Source organism: Rhododendron vialii, chromosome 6a (assembly GCF_030253575.1).
Source record: "Rhododendron vialii isolate Sample 1 chromosome 6a, ASM3025357v1".
NCBI classification, from domain to species: Eukaryota; Viridiplantae; Streptophyta; class Magnoliopsida; order Ericales; family Ericaceae; genus Rhododendron; species Rhododendron vialii.
In genome coordinates, this window is record NC_080562.1 from 14,220,311 (window position 1) to 14,233,416 (window position 13,106).

The window sequence follows — 13,106 nt, forward strand, 5'->3', positions numbered from 1 at the left end:
CGTGTGTGTGTGTATATATGTATGTATATACTCAGAGAGAGAGAGAGAGGCTGACGAATAGAAAGAGAGAATGACACCTTGAAGAGAGGCGGTGGTGTTCTGGCAGGAGTGGTGGTGGTGCAGTGGTGGCTATGGAGGTGGTGGCTGTGGATAGGGTGAGAGTTAAAGTGTATTTTTTGAGAAGGGAATGGTATAATGTGAGGATCAGGTACATTTAATGGGTTCTATAGAGAATTTTTTTTTAAAATATTAAAAATGGGCTATGTGAAGTAGTGGGTTAAGAGAAAAAATACGGGGCTGCGAATAATCGCCCCCCAATATTATTTGTCTTCAATCAGATAGATGCCAAAATAACACTTATTCAATTGAAAATATTATTTAGACAACGGAATTTAAAAATAAAAAATCATTCTAAATAATGAGTATTTTTTAACTAAAAATATCAAAAATACCATTTAAATAGTAGAGTCAACTCACCTTTAATTGGATTTGATGGAGGAGACATGCCGCAGATTGTGTAGACTTTTGAGAATATTCATTCCATCTTAATTTACTTGCTCCAGTTTTATTATAATCGTATAAAAAAATTAATTTTATCTTTAAAATAGTAATAAATTTTATATCCAATATAGATCTTATTTGATAGATCTCGATTTGTTCTACAGGGGAACTCCTGTTCAATCCCTTGTTTTTGTCGTTATGCATAACATAAAAATAAAAAAAAAAAATTTGAATTGCTTTTCTCATTTACTAGTATTTTGGAAGAAAAATCATTACATCTCGTCGACTTATACAAGGCACCTGCCACAACTTTGGAAAATTAAGAAAGACTTTAAAACTGGTCCCTATAGTTTACCAATAGATTAGTCCCCTGAATATCAATTGTACCTAATTTAATCTTTAATTTTCATTCGTGTTCTATTTTTGTCCCTGTGATGACCTCCCATAGTATCAAAGCCAAAATCCCTGTGATGACCTCCCATAGTATCAAAGCCAAAATGAAGGTGTGATTGGGGGAAATTCCTCGTACAGGGACGGAAATAAAAATGTATGGTAAAGTACAGGGACCGTTTCTAAATTTTTCTCAAACTTTTTGCCTTGTGTTTTCAAAAATAAAAAAAGAGCCCAAATTTTTTGTAACATTTTATCAAAAAAAAAGTAAACAAAATAAACCCATCAAATTTGATTTTCTTCAGATTATTGTTTTACATGGGGGACCCATTAACAAGCTTCGATATTTTTTTTTAAACTACGAAAAGATATGTCAAAGGAACATAAGTGAACATCAATAAATATTTTCGAAAGCAAAAGAGACCCATGCATTTATTGGTTCATAAGATATTCCTGTATTCAAACCTCTAACATTTATTTGTGTCTTTTTAATCAATGTTTTGTATAATAGACGTTGGCCAATCAAGGAGCTAATGATACATGATCAATTTAATGCTTTTTTTCTTTCTGGATAATCTACACAACGAACTTGACAAACTGAACGATTTAGATCATATGATGAGATTAAGGTAAAATTTACCACACTCATGTAGTGCATTAGCGCACTATGCATTTCATGTCATAAATTATAGAATCCACAAAACTAGGAGCTTTGACAGGAAGCTCAAGACAACTCGAAAACTAACAACACCGTCGGAGATTCTTTTTTATACTACAACATTGGAATAAAAAAAATTAATTTGGTGTGAAACGTACAGCTCTAATTTTGGGCTATGTTATCCCAAACGCTACATCACCAAAACAAAGTAAGATATTCCAGTACATGAATGAGGATATTATCAACATGCATCCAAAGGAAAAATGATGATATTTCTGAATATAATGGACTTGTAGGGTCACTCACCCTTTAGTGCTCTGCACCCTTAAGCCAGCACCATCCACATGGGTTTGTTGTAGGAAGTGAAAGCGTTTTTTTTATTTTTTATTTTATTTTTTTCCAAATTAAAGTCAGAAGAAGTGAAGTGCCATATGATCATTTTCAGATTTTGTCAATGGAAGCCCCACTACTTTTTAGCCATTTACCAACTTTATCACATGATGTGTTTTCCCCGTCACGTGCATCCGCACGTGATTCTCTTTTGATTCCTTACATACTGTACTTATATGATTTACTACTACTAATTGGCCTTTCCTTTTTTGTATTTTGAGCAATCGTAGAAACTAGACTAGAGAAGAGGCTCGATGATGGTTGTGAGTCACGAGTGGTGAGTTTGGATCTTCTCAAATCATGATCCCTACGGTTTCATTTGATTCATTTTATAAAACTCAATGAGATTATCATGTATTCAACGCATTAAGTTCACGAGATATCGATATTCATCCGAATAAATAAAAAATTAGACAGTTCATTTCTCTTTTGCATTCAGTCAAACATTCATCGATATTCAACGAATCTTAGTTTTTGCATAGATAATAACTCATTGAGTCCTACGTATGAATGACTCGAATCATTAGATAGAAATTTTATAGGTTTCATTTTGCGTCACGCGTGGAATCTTTTCGTAAAGGATTTTGATTCACGAATAGTATGGCACTCCTTGATACTAATATTTTGCTTGCTACATTTTGGGTATCATGTGATTTGTCATAGATGCATAGCAGAACGGTTCTATTTGTCATGTAATTTAGCACATTCTACCAATGTGAAAACATCCACAATGGGTTTAGTAACTAGTGTTTTAATCATGTTTATTACCACTTAGCAAACAAAAATGTATTTTTTTGCTATAATACTTGTATTAGTTTGTGTGCTAGAGTGTAGCAAATCTTGTAGTATGCTAGCATGTGTGTCAACTTTGGCAAAGATGCTAGCAAACAATAACTGGGTTCCATCTCTATAAATTCAAACTCAAACCATAAAACATAAATGCCCACCACTCCTAATACACACTTGTGAGACTCATTTTTTATCTTAACAAACATTTAAATACACAAATTTATCAAACTCATTTGCGGATGTTTCAACACACTCCTACGTTAGCAATGTCTAACACATACTTGTGGAACTCATTTTAAATCATGATACACATTTTAACACATAAATATATCAAACTCATTGTGGATACTACAAGGTTACACATCACTGGTTACTAAAATATGGTTCACTGTCCGTAGCAACAAGAATGCTTCCAACTGTCTTCAGCGCTGCTGTTTCCAAAATTCAAAACACAAACCAATTTTCTCGTTGCAAAATAGTAGGAGTGATTCTGAATCTCGAATTCGTTGTGATGAACATAACATGGGTCAGCCCATCGAGACCCCAAGTCTAAGAAAGAAGGACGGCATTGCTGTTGTTAGAGATCAACTGGGTCAGCCCAAATCATCTCAAGAATGTGGGAAATAGAGTTTTTTTTTTTTTAATATCTCCAAACTATGCACATTTCCTCTACTTAGTCCCTAAACTATCAATTTGAATATTTCATTTCCTCAACTATCATACCGTTACCTATTTAGTCCAATAGATAACAGAAATTAGAAATTTAGAGGGAAAATGTTGCGTAAGGCCCTGTTTGGAACCCTGTAGAGCAGATACTTGATTATGAGAGTATTAGAGATAAAAAATTAACTATGACTCTTTAGGATAAAATGATCAGAAAAATAAGATCTTTGCACCGGTTCAAACAGATTGAAAATTAGAGCACTTCATTTTTTTACAAAGTTCATATATCAAAATCTTGCGAGGCATTTTATAGAGACTGACACGTACATATTTTTTTTTAAAAGACTGAGTTCTTTATATAGAATTTAGACTGTTTATATATTAAAAATATGTTTAAAAATTAAGCACTCTAATTTTTAATCCGTGTAAACAGGTATGAAGATCTTATTTTTTTAATCATTTTATCCTGAAGGTCATAATTAATTTTTATTTTTAAAGCTCTCATAATCAAGTATCGCCTTACATGACTTTTTCCGTCCAAATTCCTAACTTCCATTATCTATTGGACAAAGTAGATAACGGTATGATAGTTGAGGGGATGAAATCGTCAAATTGATAGTTTATGAACTAAGTAAAGAAAATGTGCATAGTTTGGGAGATAAAAAGGAAAAAAAAAACTCTGGGAAATATACTTCTACTTGTTTAGCCTGAAAAAAAAAAAAAAACCGCAAATTTTTGGCCGTTCATAAACTTTCAACTTATTTTTGGTCACGCTGCATTTTTCCAATTTCGCTCCCTTCTGAAAACAAATTCAATTCATGCTTTGACATTTACATGGATTGGCATACTGTTTTTTCTTAACCTGGCAAAGATTTCAATCTCGAAACAGGATAAAATTTAAGCTTGGATTTTGTAGATCATATATCGATCTTTGATGTCAAGGATTCATAGCAACGCTTGGTGATTGAGCATTCCCATCCGAATGCATCGACAGAAAATGGAAGAAAATTAGAGAGGGAAAAAAAAATTATAAGGAGAGATCAATGCAAACAACAAAATTATCGAGTTACAGTCATATTCATCTTTCATCCTTTTACTCTGAGTCTCTGACTCTCCCCTCAAATTTTTCTACAAATTCAAAATCCAAACATCACCTAAAGAATCTAACTCTGATTAATCCACCAACCAAAATGCCACATTAGGGCGATACCCTCTGACCCGAAGAAGCTAAAGCAGGCACCAAGGTTTATCACATGGAAGTTCTGGGGAACAAAACAATTTTACCACAGGCTCCGGGGTGAACATACTCTAACCTAGCAGAGCATCCCACTTTGGTTATAGAAAATCCAGAATGCTTTGTGAATACAACCCCAAAAACAAAAGCAATATTATCGTATATATGGATTGAAATCCCGGGAATGTCTATGAGAATACTTGAAAGTTTGCTTTAGTAGTAAACCTACCCCATAAGAACCAATTCCATGTAGCATTACACAAATTCGCAATCAAAATGCACATACCTTTAGTTGGGCTATTGGGGGAATGTGAATAAGTTATATTTTACGACTAACACTACTTTGTCATGTGTGTTTCCAAAGAGCCAATGGAAGATGTATAAAGCTGTGTAATGCTATAATAGGAGACTTAATAGTTGAGACCCCAATCGTAAGGCTGGTATACCACCTTCAACTGAGTGGTAGCAATCAGCTCCAGGAATGCTTCGGACACGTCTGGTTCCAGGTAGTTTGCTGCGTGCTTCAATACCTCCACCTCATTCTTCCCAAAGTCAATACTGTACCTGAGTGTTCATAGCATTAAATAGCACAAGTTAGAAGCAAAAATGTGAATGCAAGCATCTTCCGTAAATTTGCAAGCTACGGTCACATATGTTCACCTTTCAGCATACATGCAAAACATGGATCCACCAAACCACGTCTTTGAGTTTTTGATCTTCTAGTATAAAACAAAATTTCACCAGAATATTCCCCGAGTCTCCAATTGAAACACACTTTAGTACTTGAATATCTACAGAAAGTGTGATTTTCAGATGTTCATCTTTGTTGAACTCTGGTGGATTCGTGGGAGTTAGTAATCAAGTCATATGTTCCTGGACTACATAACAGGTGATGTGTGCAGGTATATATCAAGGACAAGTTCAAGTTTCTGTTCATATACTTATCTTTCTTGGATAAAAGGTCTTTACTCTCATACAAATTGTTCAACACTAAACTTAAAATACTAAATATGCTTCTTACTTCTTAGATGTATGTCCAACTAAAATGTCAAACACCTATGCAATATTGATACCCAAGTGTCAAGTGAGAGACCCGGGTACTTAAAGGTTACTTAAATACATTCGGGAGAGTTTCATGGAACATAGACCCTGTAATAGACTAATACAAGCTTGTGTGCATGAGAGAGAGAGAGAGAGAGAGAGAGAGAGAGAGAGAGCAATGAATTTGAGACTTTGAGGAAAAAGACAGTTCAATGCACGTCTACGACCCTAAACTATAAAAACCTACCATTTTAGTATCTTACTGACTGATGCAACCTTCGCATTTAGATCAACGATGAGCCCTCCATTCCTTAAGAAATTACAAGCTGCCTCCGTTAATTCTTTATCAATGTTTCCAGGTGAGTAGCATCTAAGAGCAGGCCCGGATCGATTTCCACAGACCAGGGCAAAGTGGATAAGAGGCTCTGAGTAAGGAAGAGCAACCTGACCCAAGAGAAAAGATAAAAGAATATAAAAATAAAAATAAAACGTTTGTTACAAACAACAGCCAATCAAACCATACAAATTACTACTGGTAGCCAAAATACTGTCAACTCTGACTTTTTTGAGTCAAGCAAGAATCACCCTTCATCTCAGACATGCACAACTCGGCACTTAACTCAGAGAAAAATATCAATCCTACAAAATACGAATCGCTTGGGCAGCAAATTGAATCAGTTCTTGTTTATTGGAAAGCAATTATAGTGTTCAGTTTGTCTTCTATTTTTTCCTTTCTTGCATGTGCTACCTAGATGCAATAGAAAGACAAATCTGCAAGAAAGAAGTTTCAAGCAACTTGCAACGAAAACATGTCAGATTTTAAGTTTAGCACCGTACCAATAATCCGTGTGACTGTAACAAACTTGGTTGGCCACCCAACACATTACACATGACATTATTACAAAATATAATAATTTCTACAACGATGTTGTTGTTGATATAGGAGTAACTTTCGTGCTGTTAAAATCATCACATGCATCCACAAGCAGACGAGGTAAAGTCACTCTCTCACCTTAAAACGTTTATCTTTCACACCAAAAGGCTTAATGAGATTGTACGGTGGTCTCTGATTGCTCCTTAAAATGCCATTCTGAATAGCTGAAAGGGTATACGTGCACCCACCAATAACATACTTAAAATCCCCCAGCAATTTCCTGCGCTCTAGTGCTCCAGCAGGGTGACCCCACACCAATATCACATGAATGGCCATCATATTAAAGAGATTGATGAAAAATGCTAGCTTCTCCTCCCTTGGCATGTCCTGCATATCTACTCTCTGGAGCTCCTCAACTATTCTTAAATATCTACAAACAAATTTTGCAATTCACGGAAACAAGTCATTAAATATCAGTCCGTGTTCATTAAAAGCACAAAAGGTATCTACACTAAGTTTATCTGTCTATATCAAAGGTTTGAGCAAACCTTGCGAATTCCTCACTCCCATGGATACTTCTATAATCAACATGTTTTCCATCTTCGGATGTGTAAGCTTCAAAAATTGCATAAGACAAAAACCTAAGCCTTGATGAAATTTCGGTTATGGGCTTTGGCTTGACTTCAGTTATACCCCTTGGAATGTTGTGACATTGAGACATCACAACAGGATCATGATCCAAGAACCGGTACAAGTGGTTGCCATCTTCAAATACATTCTCACTAAAACAATGAAACCATCAAATAAGAAAAAAGCAATAAATTTCTACAAAAATTAAGCAATTATGCTTGTTTTTCTTGGTAAGTGTGTGCACATGTGTTTGCGTGAGAGAGTGAAAGACTAGTTAACATGTAGAAGAAAGTTCAATCCAGCACTCACTCAAGAACATGTTGGAAGAAGAGTTTGCTTCCAAGCTTCCGACCAAATTCTACAGCCTATTTGCAACACAAAAACAGTATAAAAATGGTTAGCTACGATATCATGAAAGCAGAAAAAGCAGCAGGTACACTTCTTTCTTTCTTTATGTAAGTCTGCATTTGCTAGTTTTTCCAGTTGTCCTTCATTCATTAGAAGTTCCAACTCTTCTAAAAGAAGATTGGGGATAGAAAACCGTAGTTACACGACTATTTTACATTATAAGTCTACCTTTTATACCATATTCTGTGCACAAGCAGAGATAATTTAATTGGTCTGGAGTACAGTATCCTTAAGCCATTTAAGCAGAGATAATTTAATTGGTCTAGAGTACAGTATCCTTGAGCCATTCAAGCAGAGATAATTTAATTGGTCTAGAGTACAGTATCCTTGAGCCATTCATTTCCTAAATCATCAAAATGAAATTAGCCCATTAAGGGGCACCGATGTTCTAAAAGTCGACCTAGGCAGCCACCCAACGCCTAGATTTTAAGGTATAGACGTTGATTAGGCATTTTGTACATTAGTCGGGATTAGTTGGCTAGGCAGCGACTAGAAGGAGGGTCTATTTCTTAATCTTTAAAAGTTTTTGGAGTAAATGTGTTATGTGTAACATTAAAAATTATAGCGGGAAGTGTTACTTTAACAAAACAAAATACTCCCTCCATCTTAATTTATTGGTCCTTTTTGGGGATTACAACTTATTAGGGGAACATTATCATTGCACTTGTTATATTTTTTCTTTTCTCTTTTTACCCTTGAAAACATCATTATTGCATGTACTTACTTTCAAAATGAAAGGGTAAAAGAGTAAACTTGTCACTTTTTGCCTATTACTTCGCAACTGGGACAGTTTTTTTAGGACACTAAAAAGTGCTAACTAGAACAAAAAATTCAGGACGGAGGTTGTATATATGTGTGGGTGTGTTTATACCAAGTTCTATGCGTTATTGAATATTAAAGACATGCAGTACGAGTGCTCCGTTCGTCAGCTTCTTGTTGAGATTGAAACAGTGTCACGTGAATTAAATCGCGACACTTAATATAAATATTTGCTCGGGGAAAGATAAGTTTTTTAAATGAAAAATGCCGTGTTAGCCGGAACTTTGACTCTTTCTCCGCTTAAAATCGTCGTTGTGGAGAAGGATGATCCTCTTCAGAACAACTTTTAGGTTTTGGTGGAGTTTCCTGGACTGCCTAATCTTTTTTTTTCTATTTATGTCGAGCCCGAAGATGAGCGCACTTAATTTTCTCCGCCCTAGGCGCTAGGTGCCTCTCTTCCTCCCGACTAGCGCCTAGTAATTTGAAGAACATTGGGTTCACGGAAATATACATAAGAAATCTATAGACGAGGTCTAGAGTCACACCCTCAAATAGTAATTGGCATATGAGATTGGGCTCTTCCAGAGCCTAGTTCATGACAACAACAAACCTGGAGAATTTTAACATAACATAGCATCACTCCAGCTAAACTATGCACGCTGTCTACAATTGTCCTCCAATTTAGGTTTTTTTGACTTTGAAGTAAAGGTAAACCCCTCCACAATAAAATTACTTGTGTATCAACAGAAAGCTTAAGTTAGAGACTTCCAGTCACCAAAATGGCACACTAAAAGACATGTCGTCTAAAACCACAAAAGAATATGACTAATGATAGTGTAGTCATTAGACTTGGGTTTGCCTTGGGTTGTGTCCACGATTGCATAGGAATCTATAGATGTTTAGGACTAAGCAGGACGTGAAACATCACCCAAATAAAATAAAATAAAATAAAATAAAAATTTATTCAGAAAGATTAACAAGATGCACATGCAACTAACCTCTTCCCTTTCCAAGTATTGATCCTCCGACAAGAAATTCACAGCTTCTGAACCAAGAAAACAGTTGGTGAACCTGCGCATTTTGTAGAACCTGTCTTTAATCGGAATAGATTCTTTCATTTTTCGGACTATGACAGCTAGCTCATCTATAGCCCCAGAAGTGGACATATCATCCTCACCAGAAAGTGGGGGTAAAGGAGCTTCAAATGGAGGCACTTCTGCAATGACATACTCGATCTTCTCATCGAGTTTGCCACCCTCATCGAAACCCTTTAGCTCACGCAATCCTCCAATATTGATTTCATTAAAGAACACTCGAGGAACAGAAGGAGACCCAGCAATCTTTTCAAGCTCCAGTTTTCTGCTGGGGTACACATCAATGTTAATCTCAATGTATCTCAGCTTTTTTCCATGTAAAAATAATCTAGCCTCTCTGGAGTCCTGGCATCCTAGCCTTGTATAAAGTAGGATTCTTCCCTTCATTACAAGTGGTTGTAACGATTCTTCAATTAACTCATCCTTCCTATTTTCTGCATCACCGTCACGTGAAATCTTAATTAGGCTAAGGGGATTCCACCCAGATTTCTCTCCTGTTTTCTGAGAGGCTTCTTGGGCTTCACTTTCCTTCGAAGAATCTGAAACTTCTTTCGTACTTTTATCAAAATTTTCATCCTTGCCCTCATCATCAGGAATGTCTTGTCCACCATCATCGCTTTTTCCTGAAAGGCGACGAAGAACACTGGAGACAGCAACGACACTCTTCTCTCTCACAAAGTTCTTAAGAGCTACTGCTTTCTCAGGCCAAACAGACCCTTGAGTCTCTGTGTCAAGATCCAAAGAACGGGTGGACATACTCCTGTTAGCTTCCATCCCAGGAACTTCTGTTCCATCAAATACAGGTTCTGCCTCCTCACGGTTTGCATCCTCAAGATCCCCATTTGTTCCTTCTTCTGTTCCAGAAGCCAATTCTTTACTTTGATCCATCTTGTCCTCCAATTCATCTGTTACATTGAAGATCTTATTACCTTCCTCTCTAAACTTAGGTGATGTCACTTCCCTAGCATCTTCCACTATATCATCTTTTTTAACATCAACATCAGCTTCCTCCAGCTTTTCAGCAGTTGAAATATCCGACACAATAATCGGGGTGGAGTGTTCCTTTTCCTGTTTTTCTTTCTGAGAATTAGGTGTACACTCCTCCTTTTTAGCAGCTAAAGCCTCCATGTTTTTCTTTTCCTCGTCTTCTTTCTGAACATCAGTTGTGTTTCCCTCCATTTCATCAGATGCAGTAATCTCCAAGTTTCTCTTGGTATAATCTTCCTTTTCATGTTCTTCCTTCTGAATAGGCATATCTCCGTTCTCCTTGGCAATTGGAGAATTATTCATCACAGTGCTGTCTTGCTGCTCCATGCCCGCAATATGTTCTGCCTTTGATTATAGTACCGGACCCCCTAAAACATGTCCCTCTGATAACACTTGAGTAAGATTTGGCACTGATGTGATAATTTCCCTTCTGATACTTGATTACAATCTGAGGATTTTCTGATTGCCCTGCTGCCTGCATAAAAGCATAAACACATGTTCTATAAGCCAATCTACTATTAACATTTACTTTCTCACACCAATAAGCATTAAACTAGTCAATCTTGGAAGGTAACAAAAGACGTGACATTAGTAAACCATGGGCCATAAATCAAGAGATATGTTTGTTATTTTAAGAAGTAAGAAATATTTTGCTTCAGATGACTGTGCAAGTAGTTGGCCAACAGGAGTGGATTGGCACTGTGGGATATGTCTTCTATAAATCACAATCTGGTTTCAACAAGGGTTAAACAATACAAGGGGGCAAACAACAGGGACATACGCACACAAATAACAGGGACTCCAATGTTTAGACCACCTTTGTGGTATCTAATAAAGAGTGGAATGTTCTTCACCACATACAATGTTTGGGACTACGGTTTGTCTTTTATTTGAAACAACGCTGTATGATTGCCTTGGTGAACGAACTGGTGCTGTCTGGTTCGTGCTTAGTGCTTACATTGTCCTAGACTTTGTGATGTGGTTATTAAATTGCATCAAGTGTTGTAAGACTTAGACATGGACATTCATATATAAAGCAACACTAGATTAAAGAGTGGGATTGTTAAGAGTAAGTGCAAACGAACACAACAGCCGGAGTTAAACCGATGACAACACCCCGGGAGCTACTGCATAAAATGACCTCTCATTGAATGATAAATGATATCATATTCAATAGAAAGCAGTTAAAAGCAAAAACCCTAAAAACTAGAATGTGACCATTTTCAATTCAAATTCAAGCCAATGACCTTCCCAAAAGCTTCTTCCACTTCATGCCGTGAATCCTCTTGAAAGAGAGGGGTGCCTTCAGGAATGCAGACATGTAGCAGAAAAGTATGGAGGCCTAAGGATTATATACAGAGAGAAAGATATAGAACTATACAAGTATGTCTGACTTGTCAAGTTGAACTTCTCCAACAGATAAAGCATAGGGGAAACATATAACGCATGTAATCGCCAAACAAATTCGTAAAAGAAATACAAACAACCAAATGGGTAATCATCTATACCCCGGAAGTTGTCATAACTCGTAACACAAGCACATAAGGACATGTGATTCGAAAACAAAAATGATATGCAGTCCAACCTCATTAAACCGATGTTGCGTGTAAGTTGGTCCGGATAAGTTAGTTATTAAAAAACTTGAAGTAATGGTGGCGTAAACAAGTTACGAATCACAATTGCCCCCCAAAAAGTTAATAATCATCAATCAAATTGAAGCAAGAAATCGCAAAATATCTTCAAACAGGCATAAACGAATCCATGAATATGAAAGAAAAATATACAGGCGTGGGTATTTCATATTGATGCGGAAGAGGGGATAACTTACAGATCTGAAATCGAGAAGAGAGAGACGGGGGAAGAGAGAGAGAGAGAGAGAGAGAGAGAGAGAGAGAGAGAGAGAGAAGGAAAGAGGAAATGAGGGAGGAAGGTAGCGATGTGAAATATGGAATGGCAATGAATGAATGTGGTAAGTACGTAATTTGAAATTATTAGGACTGGGGATTTGAAACCGTCGGGAAAATTGACAATGGAGACCAACGCGAGAAGCGGGAAGTTTCCCGTCTTTTCCTTTTACTCTTTGTTATTCACTGGTTTTTTTTTTTTTGAGCCGTGCTACTCGCTCGCACTGACCAAACCCATATTGACGGGGTATCGAAAAGAACGCGGGGTCCATTCTAGATCATGCGCTGATGATTCGAGTTATTCAATAATTTAAAACAAAATAAGTGAGCTCGTGAAAAATCAGTCCAATTTGATTTGTGTACATATTCAATCCAATCTTCTATTTTTTCATTCAAATTTCAAGGTCCTATAATCTGAATGAAATATAGAAAGATCGGATCAAACACTTACATATATGGGGTTTAGCTGATTCTTCTCAACCCAACTCAATTTTTTTTAAAAAGGAGAATTTTTAGGCCGGCCCTGTTTTCTAGGTTCGGACTTGATTTAGTCCTGACAAAAATATTTTCTTTTTATTTCAATCATTTTTTTTGACTTTTCATACAATTTTACTATTTTGTCCATTCTTTTTAACTTTTTGTGTACATGTTCATTTTTTGTAAAATTTATATTTTTAGAATCAACTCCTGATCCATATTATTTCGGACAAAAATACCCTTGGCTATGTGAACTGGCTATGAGAACTGTCAATTCTCATAACCAGTTAACATAATATTTCGGACA

At 36.3% G+C, this 13,106-nt stretch overlaps 1 protein-coding gene across 2 annotated transcripts; it reads right to left on the reverse strand.

Annotated features, from left to right (window-relative positions):
* Window positions 1–4,766: 4,766 nt before the first annotated feature.
* Window positions 4,767–12,487, reverse strand: LOC131329331 (uncharacterized). Of its 2 annotated transcripts, XM_058362421.1 has the most exons (8): window positions 12,247–12,480; window positions 11,666–11,721; window positions 9,336–10,893; window positions 7,480–7,535; window positions 7,089–7,322; window positions 6,679–6,970; window positions 5,914–6,110; window positions 4,767–5,189 (listed from the first exon to the last, which is right to left on the reverse strand). In XM_058362421.1, the coding sequence occupies exons 3-8, from the start codon at window positions 10,743–10,745 to the stop codon at window positions 5,036–5,038; spliced, it is 2,343 nt and encodes a 780-aa protein (XP_058218404.1). In that variant the 5' UTR covers window positions 10,746–10,893; window positions 11,666–11,721; window positions 12,247–12,480; the 3' UTR covers window positions 4,767–5,035. The 2 variants fall into 2 exon arrangements, with proteins under 2 accessions (XP_058218404.1, XP_058218403.1); XM_058362420.1 differs by lacking the exon at window positions 11,666–11,721 and having other exon boundaries at window positions 12,247–12,487.
* Window positions 12,488–13,106: the final 619 nt, after the last annotated feature.